Source organism: Piliocolobus tephrosceles, chromosome 4, assembly GCF_002776525.5.
Source record: "Piliocolobus tephrosceles isolate RC106 chromosome 4, ASM277652v3, whole genome shotgun sequence".
NCBI classification, from domain to species: domain Eukaryota; kingdom Metazoa; phylum Chordata; class Mammalia; order Primates; family Cercopithecidae; genus Piliocolobus; species Piliocolobus tephrosceles.
The window spans coordinates 60,147,600-60,170,822 of NC_045437.1; the positions used below are offsets into that span (position 1 = coordinate 60,147,600).

The 23,223-nt window shown below is 37.7% G+C and overlaps 1 protein-coding gene across 7 annotated transcripts in view; it reads left to right on the top strand.

Annotated features, from left to right (window-relative positions):
• The window catches only part of PDE4D (phosphodiesterase 4D), a 1,617,209-nt gene that overhangs the window by 1,384,262 nt on the left and 209,724 nt on the right, over window positions 1–23,223 (top strand). For all 7 annotated transcript variants that reach the window (XM_023210496.1, XM_026456052.1, XM_026456091.1 and 4 more), the window contains 3 exons: window positions 1,173–1,209; window positions 9,644–9,717; window positions 14,811–14,860. In XM_023210496.1, the coding sequence (XP_023066264.1) occupies window positions 1,173–1,209; window positions 9,644–9,717; window positions 14,811–14,860 (161 nt within the window). The remainder of the gene's footprint in view (window positions 1–1,172; window positions 1,210–9,643; window positions 9,718–14,810; window positions 14,861–23,223) is intronic.

Below are 23,223 nucleotides of genomic sequence, written 5' to 3' on the forward strand. Positions count from 1 at the left end.
ACAAAGAGCAGGTGCCCCTTGAAAAACATGATTCTGGAACTAAGGTGGTGTAAAATAACACATGCTTCCTTTACATTGTTTTTTCCTTCTTCTGCTTTTATTTCCCACATTTTTATTTTCAAGATCTCCACATGGTTTGATGACCACCACAGCACCTATTCTAGCTATTGGTAACAATTTATTCAGTAACATCATCCATATGCTCCCTGTGCCCCAGCATGTTTCATGGGTGTTGTTTTGGGCCACTCAGGTCATTTTCAGACTGTTCACGAGTGAGCAAAAAGTTTACTTGCATTGTTCTCAGTTAGGGCCATGTCCAGGGAGCTGTCTGTGTTGAATAACAGCATTCCCTCTTGATTTAAGAATTTTATCTAGCTGGATCAAGAAATAGCTGATGGTGATTCTGGAAGTCCTTGTCTCAAATTATTCATGCTAAGAAATACCACAAAAGAACCCTGGGCCCCTGTTTCTCACTTTCCTCTAACTGGAATATTGCACAAATTTCCTTGCCCTTTCCTGTCCCTCCAAGACACGTCATGCTGACACCTTGCTCCCATAACCCAGGCACGGTGTAGCTGGGGTTGCTGCAGCAACAGCACACACAGAGTAACATTCCCCAGTAACTACAGTGGCTGGGATGTGAGTCAGTTGAAAATTGCACTGGGTTTTTATTAGTGTATGATGCAGTCCCATGTCATCTACAGTTCCTAGCCTGTCTAAGACTTACACGGGATGATGCGGAACACTCCATGCCAATCACCTTCAAATGTTAGATGGTCAAGGGTTCTCTCACTGAAGTCACTGCAGTTTCTGGTTCCTTCTACAGCACCCTTTACTAATATCTACAGTAAGAAGCCAAAAGTAAACCTCAGGCCCCACTGCTGGAACACGATTTCTACTATTGCATATCCTGTGTGCCTAAAAAGCAACAGTGACCCTGGTTGATGATCAAGAAGCCCCTCTTTTTACCCAGGGAGTTGGACAATGGTTAACATCCCAGAAGACATATTTTTAACCCAGTTGCTGGGAAGAACATGTGCTGAAGATTAAGGATGAAATCACTGTAATTCTCTATGGGAACTCATGAAAGTGGAACTTGCCGTTTAATACTGATTGACACTGAGCACAGAGTTATTGGTGGTTTCTAATGTGGGATTTGGTTTATTTTTCAGACACGGAGATGACTTGATTGTGACTCCATTTGCTCAGGTAAGCATAGCTTGGTGAATGGGCAGGTTTCTCACAGATGTAAAAATTTAATTTGGGGGATTAGTTCAGGTTATTAATTTAATTTAATTTTAAATCAAGCATAACTATAAATACAAATTCTTGGTTCATTCAAGCAATTCAAAAGCACTGCTAGAGAAAGTGGCCTTGGCTATATTAATCTGTTTCTTATAAACCCATAGAACCAGAGTATCTGTGCTTCAAATGACAAATTAGCTAAGGGGACTACTTAATTGGGCCCATAGTTCCTTAACTGACATAAGCACTAGAAGCAGAAAGCTATATCATGGCTTAAGTTAGGTTTAGTATAATTAGGTATATGATCAGTGCTTGAAATTCAATATTCCAATTCAGCCTAATACCTTATTTATCTCTTGTTTACATATGTCATTTGTACAGAGATTTACCTGAGTGATGTGTTGATGTTTACTTCTACCTTCTAGGCATACAAATCATGAAAATACTTTAACCACATGACATATATGCAAGCAGGTGATAACATGATCTAAATTGTTTTGGAATATATATATGAAAAGAGTTGATGACCAGATCTTCTATGTATAGACCAGTACTTCTCAGCCCTACCTGCATGTTAGATTAACCTAGAGACCTCTTATCCCAATGCTTAGGCTGCAGCCCTGGTCAATTAAATCCAAAAATTTGGAGATCTGATCCAAGCATCTGTATTTGCTAAAGGCCTCAGTGTTTTCCCAGTGTGCAGGAGAAGCTGAGTGTCCCTGGTATAGACAACTAAGGGCAGAATGAGATAAAACTGATTTAACCTGGGGCATGAAGCAGGTTTAAAACCAACACTGATGAATAAGAAATGTTAAATACTGAAATGCAAGTAATACTGAGAGGTTGTAAAAATTATAATCAGTCCTACATCATACATCAGGGTGCTCTTGCACCTTGGACAACTCACTTAAATTTTTTGAGTCCTCTTTGTTTTCAACTGGTAAAGTTAGGGGACTGGGCTGGATGAAAGGCAGTCAGCTAAGATCTAATTAATACCCTTTCACCTCTTCTTGCCAACTAAATGGACTTGAGCAAGTCACTGAACTTTTCCAAGCCTGGTCTCTTCCTCTGTTAAATAACAGTTCCAAGAGTACCCACCTCATAAGGTTGCTAAGACACTGAAATAATACCACGCTTGTAAAATGCTAGGCACAATTGCTCAAAAATATAAAATATATATTATTTTATTTATATTTCAAAAATATAAAAGATATATTATTTGATATATATATATCAAAAATATAATATAAAAACTTTGTCATTGGTTTAAATGTATAGAGCTAAAAATGTTCTTTCTTTTCTAAAATGTCATAAGTATTTTTTTTAAATGGATAATAGGGTTTAGCTAGTAGGATTATGTATAGTTCTACTTTTTAAACTTTCCAAACTTTCATTACTATAACTTAGACCTACAATATAATCAATTCATAAGTAACATAATGTATAATGGTAACTTTTTAAATTAATGCAGGCAATTAAAAATAAAATACAACCACTATCCTTTTCAGATGGTTAATATCTTGTTTGCTGAAGGTTTTGCTGGAAATCATGAATTCTTTCTAGTATCTATATTTCTGTCTCCAAAAATTTTACACTTGTATGATTTAATAATATTATGTGATACCAAAATGTTATAAAGTCAGGGGTTTTTAATTGATTACTATTGAAAACATGACTGGGTGTGGTGGCTCACACCTGTAATCCCAGCACTTTGGGAGGCTAAGGTGGGTGGATCACCTGAGGTCAGGAGTTCAAGACCAGCCTGGCCAACATAATGAAACCCTGTCTCTACTAAAAATGCAAAAAATTAGCTGGGCGTGGTGATGGGTGCCTGTAATCCCAGCTACTTGAGAGGCCAAGGCAGGAGGATTGCTTGAACCTGGGAGGTGGAGGTTGCAGTGAGCCAAGGTCATTCCATTGCACTCTAGCCTGAGTAACAGAGCAAGACTCTGTCAAGAAAAAAAAGAGAAGGAAAACTTATTATTCTGTATCAAAGAGCTGAGAGAGAGGTGAACAGACAAAATATGGCATAGCAATGTAAGTAACATCACCAAACAGAACCAATCATTCCGGTTTGAGTTCGTTCAAGTAGCTATTCATGTTTCTAACCAAATTATCTAGGTATTATTATAAGAAAAAAATACATAAATATTTAATAAAAAATGAAAAAAGATCTGTGTATGACATATGGTCTTTTATATCAAGTAGTATTTATTAATCTGCAACAAATAGATTAATAAATTGGACTTGAACCCTATAATCAGTGCTCTTAAATTCCAAGGAAATCTAGTCTTTTACCTAATTAGACATTTTCTGTAGTGTACCTATAATCTCCAAGAAAAAAAAAAACTAATAGAATTTCAAGATATTGGGAAATACACACACACACACACACACACACACGTATATATAATTTAGTTTTATATATATATTATTTATATATATAAATATATATAATATATATAAATATAGATATATATAATTTTATATATATATAATTTAGTCCATATTAGTAAGCTATTTAAATAAAAAAGATGTACACTTAGTATACTTGAAAATAGAACTTGGAATATAAATCAACTCTGTATAATTTATAGGCATATCTGATGCCCAAAAATAATCCCATAATATATTAAGACTTTGCTTATGATTAGCTAAGTGACTCACAATACCTTGTAGAGAGTGGTCATTACTCGAGAGGCTGCTGATTTTTTTTTTTTTTTTTTTTTTTTTGGTGGCTTCATCATGGTTTTTCACAAATGGCCTTTTACTGGAGTATAAGACCTGGAAAGCCCCACTAGAATTAAAAACAAAACAAAACAAAAAAAACTGTTAAACCCTGAAGAGTTTCACCACTGGTAGAGCATCTATGGGGAGGTGGATAAGAGAGAAGTCCCAGTGAGTACGTTTGAGTGGCCTTCTCTTAAACCCTGTTGGACATGATTGACATATTTTGCTGACCCAATCACTAACTCCTCAAATTTTCTTTAATACAAAGTAGAACACTTACCACTTAAAGGTAAGCACTATTTTAGCATTAACTATTTAAAACTAAAAACATAAGATATTTATGTCACTTGAAGTGATACCAATCTAATTTGTCCTGATATACCATAATTGCTTTCACCAAAGGACAGAAAACAACTGATTTTAGAAAAGTCACTCAGAAAAATATTTAGCCAAGTAGGCCAAAGAATTATCCTCTTTTCCTAGCATGCTTTGAAGATTGGAATTTTACACTAAATTCTAATGACAAAGCTATGCTTCTCAAAAAAAAACAAACAAACAAAACAAAACAAAAACGTGAAACACAAACTTTTTGCATAAAACGTTTAGAAAAATAATAAGAAAAAGAAAAGGAAAATTTTCTAAAATTCCAAACCCCAAAATAACTGCTACTGACATTTTCCTTCATACCCTTTAGATTTATTTTTCTGTGCATATTTTCTTTCCTATGGCTCCTAAAAATGGCCCTCCCCTGTCGCAAGTGTTCAAAGATCCTCTCTCAAATGCATCTCATCTTCTGCCTCTTGTTGAGAACTCATTTCTTTATGCCTGAGTCCATCTCCAAAACACAAAATGATCCCTCCCTGGTCTTTCCAAATCATGGTTTCCTTTGACGTGAAAAGAATAAAATCCTAAAATAGAGGAGAATTTAGGAAGCCATGCAAAGATATATTCAACATTTTTGGCCAGGCTAAAGCCTGAAACATCTTGGATAGATGTAATTTTCAGAAAGGATCCTATAGTATCTCTCCACAGTCTATCCTGTTGTCTAAAACACTGTCAGGGCTAGAAATTCTTGCTGGTGTTTAACCTAAACTCTTTTCCATCTCTGATTTCTTGTGCTTTCCCTTATAAGCTCAGAATCCCTTTGGTCCTCAGAGAAAGTGAAAGCTTTAAATTTTTTTTATTTCAATTGTTAAAGTATTCTCTTGTGTTTGTTTTGAAATCTTTTGGTGTGGGTGTTTCCTTAGGCACCAAGGCTAGAGAGGAATCCCACTGGAGTGCGCTCAGCAACTGACCGTTTTCTCTTGGCCAGAGTTCTTGGGGGCCAAGGAGCACTAAGGAGGCACAATGCTGATAAACTGTAGGAAACCCTTCTCTGCAGTCAGCTGCCTCCGGACTCAGTGATCCCAGGATTTGTGACACAACTACCCTGTAGTAAAACTCTAAGTTGACTAGAATTCTCATGTGGAAGTGTGTAATGTTAAATGAAGTAGACTCTGATGAAAGAGAAAACAGGGAAACCCAAGCATTATGCTGGATCCCTGGAGAGACCCTCACATCATTCAGACTAAGGAGACATTCCTGATTTGAAAATACAGAGGCAGGAGAATAACTTGAACCCGGGAGGCAGAGGTTGCGGTGAGCCGAGATCGCGCCATTGCACTCCATCCTGGGGCACAAGAGCAAAACTCCATCTCAAAAAAAAAATACAGGGTAGGAACAACTACTACATCGTTTTATCTTTGCTCTAACCAAAGTACAGCACCTGGGAGACTTCTAGGATAAAAAAATGCAGTAGTTATTAATACTATAGAATATTACCATTTAGTTGGTAATAAAATATAACTAATATTCTCATATTCCTGCGAGTCCCTCAGCCACTTCACCCAGCAGCAACAATCTTGTGGCCTCGTCACCATCCCCAAGCTTGCAGACTGTGCTAGGCCCTCCCTGCCAGGCTGTGAAAGAAGATAGTCACCTCATTTCATTTGGTGCTAACTTTTTAGCTTTTCTTTAGCCTTAATTAATTTAAATTACAGCTGCTATCTTCTGGACATCTAAGTTCTTTTTACGATCGAACCGTATAAAATTGTCTATCAACCTTTTCTGGTGTACAAACCAGCAATTTCATACGGTTTAAACAAAACATAACTTGGAAAGAGATTTTCTTTTCATAAAAATGACCTTTCTATTTTGTAAATAAGCGTAACTTGACTCCGGCTTTTTCCGGAGGTAAGACCGAAGTGATGAATCTTCCAGTGCGGGTTGCCGCTGCCTCCACCGCCAGTGGCACCTCCACCTCATGGTCTGTGTTTTACCGCCATCTAGTGTTAGCAAGTGTATATGGTTACGAAAAATAATCCTCAAAACCATTTATTTTCCTCTTTTTTTAGGCTATAATGTTCAGCTGTTTAAGTGTTAAATGATAACTGCATTTTCCTGCTATTTTCAGTGATTCCTACTGTTTAATAAATGTTTAGAAGCACCTAAGAAGATCTGAGAGTAGTGGATGTAAATAACATTGAATCCTTCCCCATGGGCTAATGCATGAACCATCTTTGTCTAAAATTTTTCTGTAAAACTACCAGTATTTCTTTCCTAAGGAATATATATTTTTCATGATTCCCCATGTATTTTTGACATTTACTATACTTTTGCTTGGTGGGGCAGAAGAGAAAGAAATGACCTTAATTTTCTAACCAGTGAGCTCTGTGGAAGAAACCTCAGGGACCTTTTTGGTTAGCAAACATTAAGAAGTAAGGACAATTGTAAAAGGAGCATTAAAGCTTTTACTACAGTTCTTAAAGAGTCGGATTCAGGGGAAGTGAGGGCTGCCCTGAACAAAGCAAAGATCAATGATATTTTACTTTAGGGGCTTCAGTAAAACGGTTTATAGTTCTCCCCACAGCCTACAGTAACAGATAGCTCCCTCTTTGTGCCCTGCAATGAAAGTGAAAGCTTAAAAGACTAACACAGTGATAACAGTGATGACGACAGCAAGCGTCTATCAGCGACGCCCAAGACAACACCCCCTTATAAGATTTGTCTAGAAATGTTATTTACACTTCTGCCAATAAATAGCATACATGTCATACTGTAGAAGATAATAGTTAACACCAAACATAAAATTTATAAAATACTGTTTGTCCTACTGCAAAAAATAAATAAATAAATAAACCCACACCCACAATAAATAATCTAATACTGGCATGCATAGGAAATAACTTCTCTACAAGGTTATTTATTGCAACGGTGTTTGTCAAAAATCAACTTTAAGATAGAAAACCTAAAAGTTGATTGCTAGTGGCCAGGCAACTGAATGTCTGAAGGAGAGACTGGAAGGCAGATTTCTTTTTTCACTTTTTATTTTGAAGTATTTCATATATATAAGAGGATATAGCTGGTAATTATGTAAAATATAAAGAATAATACTAAAATGAACAGTTTAGGAAATAGAACAGTATCAGTATTTTAATGTCCCCTGAATGTCCCTCCCCAGGTTAATCTGTTTCTATTGCCTCTTTTCCGAAATAACAATAATTTTGATTTTTATCTCAATCATTGAAGGGGAGACTTTTTGCTTTGTACCCTTTTGTTTAAATTCTGAAGCATTTTAAGATATAAATTATACAAAAATAAATTTTAAACTAAAAACCAAGACAAAATAATACTAAATTAGATTATTTATTAAATTAGATGTGTATTATAACAGAGGCAAAGCTCCTCTACAGAAATTTTTCTTTTCGTGACTGATGTTTCCTTTCAAATGACCATAGAAAATAAGTTGCCTGCAGCTCTATCCCTATTTACCCAGCTGTCAACTGCAATGAACTTAACTATTATGTATCGGAATAAAACTCTCAGAATTCTGGAGTTAAACATTTTGCCTAGGAAAGGGATCAATTAGCTGGTGCAATGATTTTATCTTAAAGTCTTCATTAGTGTGTTTGATATTCACTTCTTAAAACATAAATTAAGCCTGCATGATTTAATGACAGTGGATCATTTATCTGATTTACTTCTGCATCATTCAAGATTTCATGCCTAATGAAAGACATCGTGGTCTGATGTCAGCAGTTGGCTATTTGAATACTCCATCATAGGCAGCGTGACCTTTCAGAGCCGTGGGTTGTTTATATGAGATAATGAGCCAGGTTTTTCCAGTGACTGAGTTAATCACGGTTGGCTTCTTAGGAAGCAGCATTAACTCCTTTAGGGGAAAATGATGTACGTCACTGTCCCAAAGTGTACACAGCTCTCCATTGACTTATACAAATGAATGTCAATTTCATAAACAAAAACAACAACAACAAAACAGTCTGGGACATTTTTGTCTTAGAAAAAAAAATTAGACTGATTTTAGTCTAGGTCTGTGCCATATGAAAAATTTCTGAAAACAACTCTGGAACCCTTGGAGCAATTAAAAAATTGGACTCTTGAATTACCAATGCTAAGCATTAAGTAAATTTCCCATGTGCATGCCAAGTCATTAAGTCAAAAGTAACGCTGCCATCATGGGCTAATATTGGCTGAATGCTTTCTGTTTGCCAGGCACTGTTCTTGGCACCAAACCAGTCATTCCGTATACTCCTCACAATTCTACGAGGTAGGTATCACCATTCCAGTTTTCCAGGTTAGGAAGCTGAGGTACAAAGAGGTTGCATATCTAGTCCAAGTTCACACATTTACTACATAACAGAGCCAGACAGTCTGAGTTGTTACATAATACCTACTCAGACATTTGGAATCTGTGTTTTACATAAACTTAGCACTCTAGCTGTCACCCAAATCACCTATAATCCCATCTAATATGGATTTGACCCTGGGGAAACTTGCCCATTTCAGGAAAAAGAGAGGAGGGAAGAAGGAGATAAGGCTCTTGGAACCTTCTCCTAGGCTCACTTCCAGTCCGTTGGCTACTTTCTAGTTCCAAATGGAATTAGAAAAAGTGACTGTTAGAGATAGTGATGCCTATTGGTCCTGCCTTGTCATGTGTGTGGGCATGTTGTGTCTATGTATTCATTTAGTCAGCCGATTTTTATTGAGTATCTTCTGTGTGCCAAGCATTGATTGTGCATGTACAGGGCAGTAGCATTTTACATAGGAAATGCATCGCTGAGAGTTTCTTACAATGCACAATTCAGATAACCTTAACAAAAGAAAGCAATGTCTGCTTACTAGCTAGAGTAGCCATGTAGCAAAGGTAGGAAAACAGTTTAAAATTTACTTCACTTGCCAACTTAAAATTATGGAATTCTTAATCAATTTTTGAAGAGATTCGGGAGTAGGGAATTTTTTTATCCCTAAAGTGAGATTTATTAGCATTTTGTATTATACTATTTGAAATGTGCATAAAATGCAACCATGTTATCTGTATATCGCCTGGAATATTGTCTTGGTGACTAAGGAACCCAGAAATACTGTGAAAACTGCTGCTACTGTCACCATATTCATAGACAATAGGGAGAGATTTCTGGAAAATCCCTGCAGTCTGGCCTCTCTGGATTTCATGTGGATACCTACAAACTTCACTAAGTGTTGGAAGATTCTTTAGTGGTATATGAAACTAAGTTTCAAACAATATCAAGTTTTCTCTTAACAAACCATTTTCAAGTGTATTTAAAATGGCCTTAGTTCAAGAAGTTTCAAGAATCCTTTCTTGTTGTAGGTCTTGGCCAGTCTGCGAACTGTACGAAACAACTTTGCTGCATTAACTAATTTGCAAGATCGAGCACCTAGCAAGTAAGATATCCTTTTTTCCCCTCTTTTTGCTGAACTTTTATATAAGTTTTCTCAACTTGATTGAACCCAAGGCAATCAATATGTTAGACTTCTCTGTGTTGTTGCCACGTTGTCTAACCGTGTGTACTAAGTCATATGATGTCCTGTTAATTTTCTATAAATACTTTGTGGTGATGGTTCTAATATCAGAAATGAAGCAGTATGACAAATAAATATGGTGATTCCATCTGTCAGAAATCACCTGGCATGATCAGTCCTCTCCCCAGTTATTTACACTCAGGGTAACTTTATAGTTTTGGCTTACTTCATAAATTAACCGTGGGTGAATAATCTCATCACACCTTAAGATTAGCTGAAAGTCATCCTCTCAAGACAACGATGATTTGGAGAAGCGCCATCTCATAGCAAAGACCTTTGATTCTCCTGCTGTTACTGACTTTCAGATCAGCAACATTCATGGAGCAATTAATAGAATTGTGGTTTATATGACAACAGGGAAAGCATTTGAAAGATGGGAAATGATTATCATTTCAGGTTCTTGATAAATGCAAAAAAACTCTAAACAGATAAAAGTATTTTTTCAATATTAAATGGAAAACTGGTTTGCTGTTATTTCAATGTCCTGTTTTTTAAAAAATATCTGTTATTAATAAGAAATAAGATATTAAAATACCAATTTCAAATAATTTTCCAGAAGGAAAAAAACATTTAAATCAATATTAAGAGGATAGTGAATACAAGTATATTATAACTTTTTTTTTTTTTTTAAATGGAGTCTTGCTCTGTCGCCCAGGCTGGAGTGCACTGGCGTGATCTTGGCTCACTGCAAGCTCCACCTCCTGGGTTCACGGCATTCTTCTGCCTCAGCCTCCCGAGTACCTGGGACTACAGGTACCCACCACCACACCAGGCTCATTTTTTTGTATTTTTAGTAGAGGCGAGGTTTCACCGGGTTAGCCAGGATGGTCTCGATATCCTGACCTTGTGATCCTCCCGCCTCGGCCTCCTAAAGTGCTGGGATTACAGGCGTGAGCCACAGCGCCTGGACGGAACTACAACTTATCCAAGTGTATAACATTTCATAGTAGTTAGTACTTCTTAAAAACAATGAAAAATCTGAACTTTCCATTTCATAATAATAAAATTGACCTCCCAAATTCACAGTTTTTATTATCAAAAATAGCTCTGGTCATTATTCAAGTACTTGTGATAGAAAAAAGTTTTTAAAATTCAATATAAATGTAACAATGCAAGTTATTGGAATGGAACCCATTAGATTCTGTTTTTCCAGATAATGAATTTTCACAGTCCTATTCTCTCAGCCCAAACACTTCTCATCTTCTTCTTCCTCTCCTCATCTACTGGGCTAATTGTCATTCATTCTTTGGGTTGCAGCTTAAATAAAATTCCTTTTGGAGCACTGCCCCTGACAATACCCAGCATAGACACACTCACAAGCCCTAATCAAAGTGACGTGCCTTTCCATCTCTGTCTGGTTGTACCTCGTACTTGATTCCTATGTTAGCATGTATCTCTCTGTGCCCCTGTTGCCTGTTTGTCTACTGGGATGCTCCTGAACACTGTCAGTTCCCAGTGAGTAGGAATGTAGTTGGTTCACATTTGTATTCCCTGTGCCTAGCATAATACAGAGTCTTATCAGTCTGCAAAGACCTGTTCACTGAAAGGGTAAAGTAGTAACTCAGCATGTAAAATCTGAGGGCATGCTTTGAGGTACCCCTTCATTACCAATCACATTTTCCATGTAACATGGCCGTACAATATCACACTGACCTCAGCGGCCCCCTTGGGGTTTGGGGATTTGGTAGCTTATAAGATCAGTCACCTCCCCCTTAGAAAGTCTCAGCTCTGCGGAAGAAATGAAGTTACTGGTTCTCACTCCCAAACTTTTTAGTCTTGAATTTTACCCAGGAAACTGGGATTTTTGTCTTTAAAAGGTCAACAAGAAACTCCGTTTATGCTTCCTTTATATATAGTCACCTGGGTACCAGCATTTAAATCTGTGGCATGCAAATAGTTGATCAGTCAGGCTCCAGAGATGATCTGAGGCCTGTTTCTCTGCAAGACAGAAGTTTTCAGCTGACATAAAGGGACAGAATAGATTGAAATGGAAAGGAGGAGCTAGAAGAAAACAGAAAATCATAACTTAAGCCTGAACTTCCTCTCTGCCTTGACAATGCCCAGGGTGACACCTAACCAAACAGTATTATCTGGCAGACTCTAAGTAAAGGCCACTGTGGTCTTCCTTTTGGTCAATGCAAATTTGTGCCTCCATTACTGATTCAAACCAAATCGGCTTCTTTGGGTATCAGAATAGTAGGAGTCAATCTATACACGGCTAAACTCAATTCTGTTCAGTGAGAACAAAGTGCTGTAACTCTGCCTCATCACATGATGACCCTGGAGAAATCAGAACTTTCCTTGCTAGGCACTCACAGAGCCGCTAGAACATTTCCAAGCTCATCCTTGCATTTTGTGGAAGGCATGTGCTGCTTTGCACAAGCCACCTTTTTTTTTTTTTTTTTTTTTTTTTTTTTTTTTGAGACGGAGTCTCTTCACTCTGTCGCCCAGGCTGGAGTGCAGTGGCATGATCTTGGCTCATTGCAAGCTCTGCCTCCCGGGTTCACGCCATTTTCCTGCCTCAGGCTCCAGAGTAACTGGGACCACAGGTGCCCACAACCACGCCTGGCTAATTTTTTGTATTTTTAGTAGTGACGGGGTTTCACCGTGTTAGCCAGGATGGTCTCGATCTCCTGACCTTGTGATTCGCCCACCTCGGCCTCCCAAAGTGCTGAGATTACAGGCGTGAGCCACCGCACCTGGCCCACACATTGCTGACTTGTTAACACACTACTGGTTCCTGTCACCTTGGGTTTTTTGCTTTTGTTTTGCCTTTGAGATTTTTTATTCCACAAGTGAGTTCTGGCTCATTTGTCATTAAAGGAGATATCGATGCAACCCTGTATCAAAGGATTAATATTTTCTGCTTGCCATTACCTGTTCAGATATCAAGTTCCTGTGTGCCAGTTAATTGTAGGATTGATAGTAAAAGGAGATAATCAGTAACAAGTCAACCATTTGGTTTTCCAAAACTGTAGAGTAGTGTAAAAATATTCATTTCATACCATTCCCAAACAAAATCAATGGTTTTTAAATTTTCACAGAGCAAGAACTAAAAAGGAATATCCAGGATATCGATTATTTGAATGATAAACTCTTAGCAAGAAGGTAACAGGTAACACCCTGTTCTGCACAGCAAGATCCCGTCTCTTAAAAAAAAAAAAAGTTTAATTAGCCAAGCATGGTGACATGCACCTGTAGTCCCAGCTGCTTGAGAGGCTGAGGTGGTAGGGGGAATCACTAGAGCTCAGGAGTTCAAGGCTACAATGAGCTATGATCACACCACTGCACTCCAGTCTGGGCAACAGAGTGAGACCCTGTCTCAAAAAATTTTTTTTTTAATTTTAAAAAGAAGAAGATAATTACTGGTATACAGACCAGAGCTATTTCAGAGCGGTTGCTTAAAATATTAACCTTTTGGTTTATCGAGTTGAAATTCTCCCTATTTTTCCCCTAACCATTTTATTTTATAATTAAAAAAACTAAAATAATTCAGAAGTAAAATTTGGTGCATTTTCAATCAAACACAAAATTTTAATCACAAACTGATACCACTAAACTTAAGAGCAATGACAGGGAGCCAGAGGCTGAGTGGAACTAGTGAGAATTTACAAAATCCCAGGCTGCTTTCCCCAAGTTTCCCCCACCCTGCTAAGAGATTCATCATCTCAGCAAGGCATATTTGAAGAGCCTGATGCCATCAGCACATAAGTGAGGCTGTGCATGCAGGTTCTACAAAAACACCTAAACCTAAGGCAACAAAGCAGAGCATAGGCCCTAGGATCACATTCGTTTAGTTCAAATCTCAACTTTGTTACTTAAAACTAGTTCTTCAAATTCTCAAAGTTTTGGTTTTCTCATTGGTAAAATGAGAACAATGAAACTTACTTCCTTAAGGCTTATCATGAGGATTAAATGAGATAATTCATTTAAAGTGCTTATTTTGCAATGTCTGATCCACAGGAAGTGTTTATTAAGTGTTAGCCATTGGTAGAGGCAATATATATATATATATAATTATTATATACCTAATATATATGTATCAAACATCTTTGAATGTATCTAAAAGTTTTTAAAATCATTATATTTTAAAAGCTGTCAATTACAAGTAATAACTTTGTAAAGTTATATTTCAAAAATGTTGATGGATACTTTATAAATGATGTTCTTTTCAACATAATTTATTAAGCACTGACTGAATACTGGATGCATTGTGCAAGGCTCTGTAGGGAATATAAGCTAATCAGACAGCATGCTTTTTTTTTTAACTTCAAGGGGTTTATAGTCATTTTGTGGAACTTGGCAAACATCTGAAAACTTAGAGAATACGAGATAGAATTTATTTAAGTACCTTTGGCTTAGAGTATTTCTAAAGCCTCTACTGTATCTATTTGGACAAGCCATTAATATACCACTCTAACAAAGATATCAGAAATATAAGAATATAAAAAAGGAAATACAAGGAAACAGAAAGGAAAAAGTTCAAACAGCTTCTCTAATTATAAGATAGTTTACAATAAGTCATTCACTTCTAATAATGTACAGGCAATCATGAGGATATATGCCAACAATAAAAATTTCTTAACCCTGTATTAGGGAAAGCAGTTATAAATTGACTGCTTTTTCAAGTTCGGAGTCTGTACGCCCTGGCTTCAGTCAATAAAATCAGTAAGAATTTCCTCTTCTCTCATGTCCCAGTGACACTTACATCAGCTTTATTTACCCCAAGTCAATCACTGTGAGATTTTACTGTTTTCTTTTTGGACATGTGTGATCTGAGCCATAATACAAAGAACGCCTAGGGACTTGTCTGGCTGGTCTGAAAGAAATCATTTGCATGTCGAAACTTAAAAATAATTCTTTAAAGTAAAAGGCTATATCTGAAATGACTCAGAGAGTGATCAAATCAATAAGCCCCACATATTTACTGCTTTGTATTTTTCTGTCTTTGTCAGAAGATCACCCATGTGCAACCAACCATCCATCAACAAAGCCACCATAACAGGTAAGAAAGATCTGGAGCTTATTCATGTGTCTAGGAAGAAACCATTTCTGCCAAAAGTCAATATAACACCAACACCAATTTCATGCTGCAATTTGAAAATGTTAAAGAAATAAATTCTTTCTTCTCTACATTAGCATTTCTATCATTGATCTCACAAATTGTCTAAGCTGTTATTTGGAAAATTTTTACTGGTTTATATTTTTGTACTGATGTACATTATTTTTAACCATTTAACTATGTGCTTATATTCATTTGAGCATTGCGCTGGGCATTTGTATTTTGAGAGATGGTGTTACTTTCAAGTCACTTCCCATTCTGGTTCCACACATGTGTTATTAGCATGATATAATATGTCATCATTTAGTTTAATAAGAGTGAAGGCATAAATAAAAGGAGTAACATGTTGGTTCATCAATATCCCACTTTTGTGTAGGAAGGAACATTGTTCTAGTAGTCCAATAAAGAACTGAGAGAGCTGAGAAGAAACTCAGTCTGGGAGGGGAGAGAAGTTAATATACAATACAGAAAAAAGTTCATTGAGATCAAAACACAGGGATCTATAAATGTTTGGGAAAGAAAAATAGGAGGAAAGGTGAGAGAAGTCAAATGCATAAAAATAAAATTATCTCAATTCCTATTAGTCTGTTTTAGGCACAGGACTTGACCCCAACTGAACCAAAAACAGAATGCATGATCTCATTTTGCTGAACCTGAAACCAAATTGAACTCTTTTGACTATTTCTTGAAACCCCAATTGATTCATTAAAATAATTGCCTGGAAAAGAAAACCTATGTTTTCTGAAATTGTTACCAGAAGAAAATTAGCATATTCTTCAAACTAAAACAATTCTTCGTTGGATTCAAGTGTCTTCCTTTAGCTCCAACCCATAATGTGCTAAAGAGCTCTTATTAAGTTATTAGTGAGTACACTGTGGTTGAAATTTAACTTTATCTTGTCCAGATGTCTGTTTCTGTTTGTGGACACCACGTTAGAGTTGATTCTAGTGTCATTGTTAATGTCATCTTTTCTGAATGTCATCAAGTGGAACTTATATTTCAATGAATGTTAAATTAATTGATTCTCTTCATGTTTCTCTTGCAAAATATTTTTGGTGATGACTTCCAATTATCATTTTATAGTACATATATGGTTAACCAGTTTTCTTCTTGATATTGATCAAGAAATGAACAATAGGGCCAGGAGCGGTGGCTCACGCTTGGGAGGCCGAGGTGGGTGGATCAGTTGAGGCCAGCAGTTTAAGACCAGCCTGGCCAACATGGCGAAACCCCATCTCTACTAAAAATACAAAGCTTAATGTAATGGTGAGCACCTGTAATCCAAGCTACTTGGGAGTCTGAGGCAGGAGAATCGCTTGAACCCAGGAGGCAGAGGTTGCAGTGAGCCGAGATTGTGCCACTGCACTCCAGCCTGGGCAACAGAGTAAGACTGTCTCAAAAAAAAAAAAAAAAAAAAAAGAGAAAGAGAGATGAACAATAACAATTCCTGTATGCTAAAATAAATACTTTGAGTAACTGATTTTTTCTGCCGAAATTCAAATTCAATATAAATGAGGCTAAACTGAGTTGGAGGTGTGGAACTGGATCCCACTGTTTCTATGCACTTTCCTATGTTGAGGTATGGACAAGGCTACATTTATGAACCTGTACCTGGGGCCTCTAGTGAGAGAAGCCACATGGAAGCTGGTCTTCACACTGCTTCAGGCACTAGATCTGACTCCTGTCAAGAGGGACTACCCTCAACCTCCAATTTTGTAATAAGCAAGAACTGACATAGATGTTTGGGCAGAATGCAGTGCTATTTTGGTTCCTGGAAGCTTTTTTAGCTTGAGGTCATATATGAGCTGGCCTCACAGGTGGAGCAGCATTCTGTCTCCCAGAAGAGCAGCATCAGGTACCAGTGGAAATTGTTGTATCTGACAACAGATGTTTGGGTGCTCAGTGGTCAGGGCAGCTGCCCAGATACCCCAGCAGATGCCAGACACAGATTAACAGGAGAGAGTAGCTACACTCAAAGGGCACACACTTGATCTTAAGCATATGTGACAGACCTCAGAGAAGCTCCTAGAAATGTATACATAGTAAGGGGGCCCTGGAACCATACCAGAGGGAATTATGAGTCACAGAAATTAAGAAATTAAGGTGAATATGGCCTCATTCGTACCCTCAAGCTCCTGACCTGAAGCCTAGGGACGGGGGGATACAGAAATACCTTATCTAGAAAGGGAAACGAATTAACTGTTGTTACCACTCAGTGCCGCTGGGCTCCTCACAAAGCACAACCGGAAATGAACTGACTAAAACTGGGAATTCATTTTTCTTGCCCAAACATAGCAAACCAAGGTGGGAACATGGCATAAGGATGAAGGGATGAGGGCATCAGCAGGGGAAGGTTCCCCTTTCTGAGCCCATTTTGGAAAAAGTGGGCTTTAAAACCTCAGTACTAGTAATAATAATGATGGTTGAGACTTTGACATTAGTAAGATTTGAGACACTCACAAAAGGTAGTGCTTATGCCTTTCCTCCCTCCGCAACTGACCGCTCAGGCCCCACCCTCTAGGCTCACTCCCCTTGAAGTTGGAACCTGGCTATACCTTGGCAGTAGTCCTGGGAAGGGCAAAGAAGTGTTAAAAAGAGTCATTGAGGCACCCTTAAAATGAATGAGTCCGTATTGATAGGGGTCAGACCTAGTGCCTGGAGCAGCGTGAGGACCAGTTTCCATGTGGCTTCTGTCACTAGAGGCCCCAGGTACGGGTTCACAAATGTAGGCCTGTCCATCCCTCAACATAGGAATAAGGTCTAGAGTAACAGTATAGCCTAACAATTAAGTTCCTGGCTCATCCAAAAGGCTGCTAGAGCACACAGCTCCAAGTGCCTCTGGAGGGCAACTCCACAGAACATCACGATATGGTCTCCCTAGAATTGTACCACGTGTTTGCTTTGCCTGCCCAGAACTCAAGTCATGCTCTATCATGAGAGCTTTGTGGCCCTGGGCAGGTTGCATACCCTTTCTCTGCTCAGTTTCCCTGGCTATAATATAGTGACACTGCTTCCTACAGTTGTTGTTGGGTTGAATGAGTGAACACACGTGTTGCTCTTAGCATAGTGCCTCACAGAGCCAGCACTTACTACATCTTTTTAAATTCCGTTTTGTTGTTATTACTTGGTTTTGTTTCTAGGGCCGACTGTATAGATAGAACTAGGGGTTTCTTCATCAGTTCAGGCTGCCATAACAAAGTACCATAGACTGGGTGGCTTCTAAACAACATACATTTATTTCTCACAGTTCTGGAGGCTGGAAGTCTGAGATCAGGATGCCAGCACGGTTGGGTTCTGGTGAGAGCCTTCTTCTCAGTTACATCAGTGCTCTTTATAAGGGCACTAGTCTCATTTGTGAGTGTTGAGTGCTCTACCCTCACAACCTAGTCACCTCCCACAGGCCCAGCCTCCAAATATCAACACATAGGGGGTTAGGATATTGAAATGAGTTTTGGGGGCACACAAACATTCAGTTCATAACAAGGGGTAATGGAAAGAATAGGACAAAGACACAAAGGAAGGAAAGGGAACAGTGAGAGAAAGGCAAGCTTGCAGGATCATAAGAGGAAAACTTATGGGTCCTTAAATTGGCCAAAATGGATGCACTTGCTTTGTGCCCATCAAAATGGGGTCTCCCACTGCTGCCAGCACTGTCTCCTTTATTCTCATCACAATTCACAGATGCTGGTGGCTTTGCGATAGAGATGATACACTGTTGTTCAGGATGAATTTCAAAGTCCAAGAACTCACTTTTGAGTCATAGTTGTTTGACGGAGAAATATTAATTCTCTATCACTTTTCTGTAAGCCAACTCTAATTTTAAAAAAGAAGAGTTAAGAACTTCAGCTGTCTACCTATGACATACCATGCTTTCTAAGGAGTTGTCCCATAGAATTTACAATACTCTCTTCCTCTTTTCAAGGTTATTACATTTGACATGTATTAAAGCCAGGAGACTTTGATTTTTTTTTTTTTCTTAAGACAGAGTTTTGCTCTTATCACCCAGGCTGGAGTGCAATGGCGTGATCTGAGTCTCACTGCAACCTCTACCTCCTGAGTTCAAGCAATTCTCCTGCATCAGCCTCCCAACTAGCTGGGATTACAGATGTCCACCACCATGCCCTGCTAACTTTTTGTGTTTTTAGTAGAGACAGGGTGTCACTATATTAGCCAGAATGGTCTTGAACTCCTGACCTCAGGTGATCCACCCACCTCGGCCTCCCAAAATGTTGGGATTACAGGCATGAGCCACTGCACCCAGCCGAGAGTTTGAATTTATAGCATTAGGGTTTTAAAGCAGGTAGGTCACTAACCAGTTTTTATTTCCATATATAGTAGGCAAACATACAGGTCTAAAGTGATCTAACAGTTCCTTAAAAGTAAGGCTTTGAAGTGTGCATTTATAAAGAGACTTACTAATAAGTAGCTCTTTTGCTCTTTAGTGTGATATGACAAAGATGATGTGTGTCATTTGGAGCCTGAATGTGAACCCAGTCTCTCCCTTTGGCTTCATTTCCTCACTTTGGATATTTGAGTACCTAAAACTTAGGACTGTTGCAAGAATTCAAGGAGATAAGTTATATAAAAGGATAGAGTTCAAGTTGGGCATGGTGGCACACGCCTATAATCCGAGCTACTCAGGAGACCAGGGTAGGAGGACTGCTTGAGCTCAGGAATTCAAGACCAGCCTGGGCAATGTAAAGAGACCTTGTCTCCTAAAGAAAAAAAAATAGAGGCCAGGCATGGTAGCTCATGCCTGTAATCTCAGCACTTTGGGAGGCCGAGGCAGGTGAATCACCAGGTCAGGAGTTCAAGACCAGCCTGGCTGAGATGGTTAAACCCCGTCTCTACTAAAAATACAAGAATTACCCAGGTGTGGTGGCAGGTGCCTGTAATTCCAGCTACTCGGGAGGCTGAGACAGGAAATCCCTTGAACTCTGAGGGCGGAGGTTGGAGTGAGCTGAGATCGGGCCACTGCATTCCAGCCTGGGCGACAGAGTGAGACTCCGTCTCAAAAAAAAAAAAAAAAAAAAAGGACAGAGTTCCGAATGTGATGAGGAACTCACCAAGTGTTTCTTCCTACAACCCTGTCCCATGCCTGACTTTTTTGTTGTTGTTGTTCCTAAATCTGATTTAAAAACTGGTGGAAGAGAGGTAGCAGAGAATATTGGTGTGTCAGCTTCTTTGGTACACTTCATTTATGATTTCGTTTTCACATAGTCATGGCATGACATTTTAGTAATCCTTTTTAATCCTCTAATCCACTTAGAGTAAGGCTCACCTACATATATCCTCAACATATGGTGCACACCAGAAGTAAAGAGTGCGCTGGAACATGAGAGGGTGGCAAAGAGTTAGAGATGCCCACGCCATACCTGTATTGGGACAGTGATCCCATTTTTGAAGTACAGCCATGTAGCTTGGGGCATAGTCAGTCCTTGCAAGCATTTCATTTTCAAACAATGTTAGCTCAATGCAAGTGTTCTACAGCCATCTCATTAAATGTTGCTACATCTTCACAATACCATTTTCAATGTTTCTGAATTTCCATATTTCCAATATGTTTTTTTAATCATCTTCAATTAGAGGATTTTCACGCAAGGACACAACTCTAAAGAAACTTATTTAAATATCTTTATTTTAAAGATGAAAAAACTGAGACCTAGTGAGAGAAGGTGCTGCTTAGTGACAAAGCCAGGAATAAACATGTGATTCATTTTTCGAGTCCATGGTCCTTCTTACACCTTTATAAAGTAAAATAACCCATTAGGTTCGGGTGGCCTTTACACCCACCATGGAAGTATAGGTTTTAGAGAAAGTAAATGAAGTATTAATATTAACTAATGAGTAATAGATGTGGCATTGTATTATTTGTATATGAGCTTGAAAATTTCTCATCCCAACCTCTCACTGGACATGTCTTTATAGTTATAGCTATTTTGATTATATCTACTTCTTATACCCCAGAGGCATAGAGACCAGCAGCCTAAGGCAAAGGACTTCTGGCTTTTGACTTTGGAAAATACAAATTCTTCTACAGGAGCAGTGAAACTAGTACAGCTGCCTGCTCTTTACCTGTAGGGGGAGACGCATGATGCAGTGACAAACACAGAACAACACAGAAGTGGTTGTAGTCTAGAAGAAAAAAAAAAAAAAAAGGTCTAAGTCTTCATTCCATTTTGTATTTTTTTACCCTGAAGACTCATGGCTTCATTAAAAACAGTAAGTGCATTCTAAGTAGAATTTAGTCAATTGGCAGGTAGAGAATTAAAAAGTAAACTTTCCAAATAATGCTAGTCTGTTAAAACACAATGGGAAGAAATTTAATCTTATATGTTTATTGTTCTAAAGCACAAGCAGTTTCTAAGAATTAATAAGGGGGAAAAACAATAACGATATTTAACTGGGACAATTTTTTTTTTTGTTATCTGGGCTAATTGCTTAATGCTTTGAGCTTATTGAATGAAAGAATCTGAGCAACTATTCAATGGTGACAATAACAATGCTGGCTACTTAGATCTGCCTTGTAAGTCTGTGTGTGTGTGATAAAAGCAAGTAGTATATATAATTTTTTAAAAAGAAATATAGAGACAGCTAATAGATGGGAGCAAGAACCATTTAAAAAAGGCAAAAAGGATCTACGTGAGAGAAATATGTAAGTCCTCAGGAGATACTGAAGTAAAACATGTGTTGTGTCAGTGTATAGGGAAGACAGGAGACCCAGCCATTGCCAGAGAAGCCACTTCCTCATCAACCACCAGCAGGCAGCAGCTTCATGCTATAGTTCTTTTTTTTTCCTTTAATAGAGTAAAGGTTGTGACCACACTTTAATAATTGCAGAAAATATGTGTTCATTAAGCTTTTTAAAAAATGTGATTAAAAAATGCTGATGATACATTATGTTCAATAGCTTTAATAAAAATCTGATAAAGCATCTAATACATCCAATGACTGTTGGATGTCCTAAATCTTTTAAGCTAAAGGAGTTTACTTTTACAAAAATCCTCATTGAAAAAGAATCTTCTGGCAAAAACATTGAACTGAAAGATTTGCATAAATGCATGGAGTATGACTATTTATTAGTTAAACTTATGATCGTTTAGTGCAGTAAAAGTCAGTTTTCTTTCTTACAAATTAATTTGTTCTGGCCTTTTATGCTTTTATTTAGATAAGTAGAGCCATACCTATTAATATATAAAAAGATCAGATCTGACACAGTGGCTTTTTGACCAGAGATTGATTGAAGTTAGACTTGGTTTTATGAATAGTGGAAACAAGTGCTATGGCCTAATTGTGAGGGGAAATAATTTAATCGTACCTCTCTTGTCTGAATATCTGATTTGGATGCTTTGTTATAACTTTAATTGAAATAATTAAATGGGGCTGCATATTCATTTAGTCTAGCAAAAAGGTTATGAGTCAAGCCATATATGTTCAAAACCCAGCTTTCCTCTTACTAGTTATCTAATTTTGGTCAATGTACTTAAATTCTCCAAGTTTTGGAGGTATTCTTTATCAGTGAATTCTAACTCAGTGCTTAATATAGTACTTGGTACCCAGAATGTATTCGACAAATGTTACTTATCATTATTGCTATAATATTATTATTATAATTATCTATGTGGTCAGCGGTATTTTCCATGCACCTTATAGATGGCATACATAGACTCTGGAGGTAAAAATGTGACTACTGGTTCAAGAAATTTACAAAGTAAGGGAGAAGGAATTATAAATAGTTAAGTACTAGCTAAATGCCATGATTGAAGCCTTTATATTTTTTATTTTAATTAATTAATTAATTAATTTTTAGAAATAGGGCCTCACTCTGTTGCCCAGGCTGGAGTGCAGTGGTACGATCTCGGCTCATTGCAACATCCGCCTCCCAGCCTCAAGCAATCCTCCCACCTCAGCCTCCTGAGTAGCTGGAACTACAGGCATGCACCAACATGTGTGCCTAATTTTGTATTTTATTTTTTGTGTTTTTTGCAGAGACAGCATTTTGCCATGTTGCCCAGGCTGATCTGGAACTCCTAGGCTCAAGCAATCTGCCAACCTCGGCCTCCCAAAGTGCTGGAATTATAGGTGTGAGCCACAGAGCCCGGACGGAAGCCTCTTTAAATATATATATATATACACACACATATATGTATAAAATAAATATTTAGTATATATTTATATATAATAAATATATAATACATCTATATATAAATAAATATATAAATAAAATATATATAAATATGTAAATTATATAAAATATAATTATATATTAAATAAATACATATTTATTATATATAGATATATATATT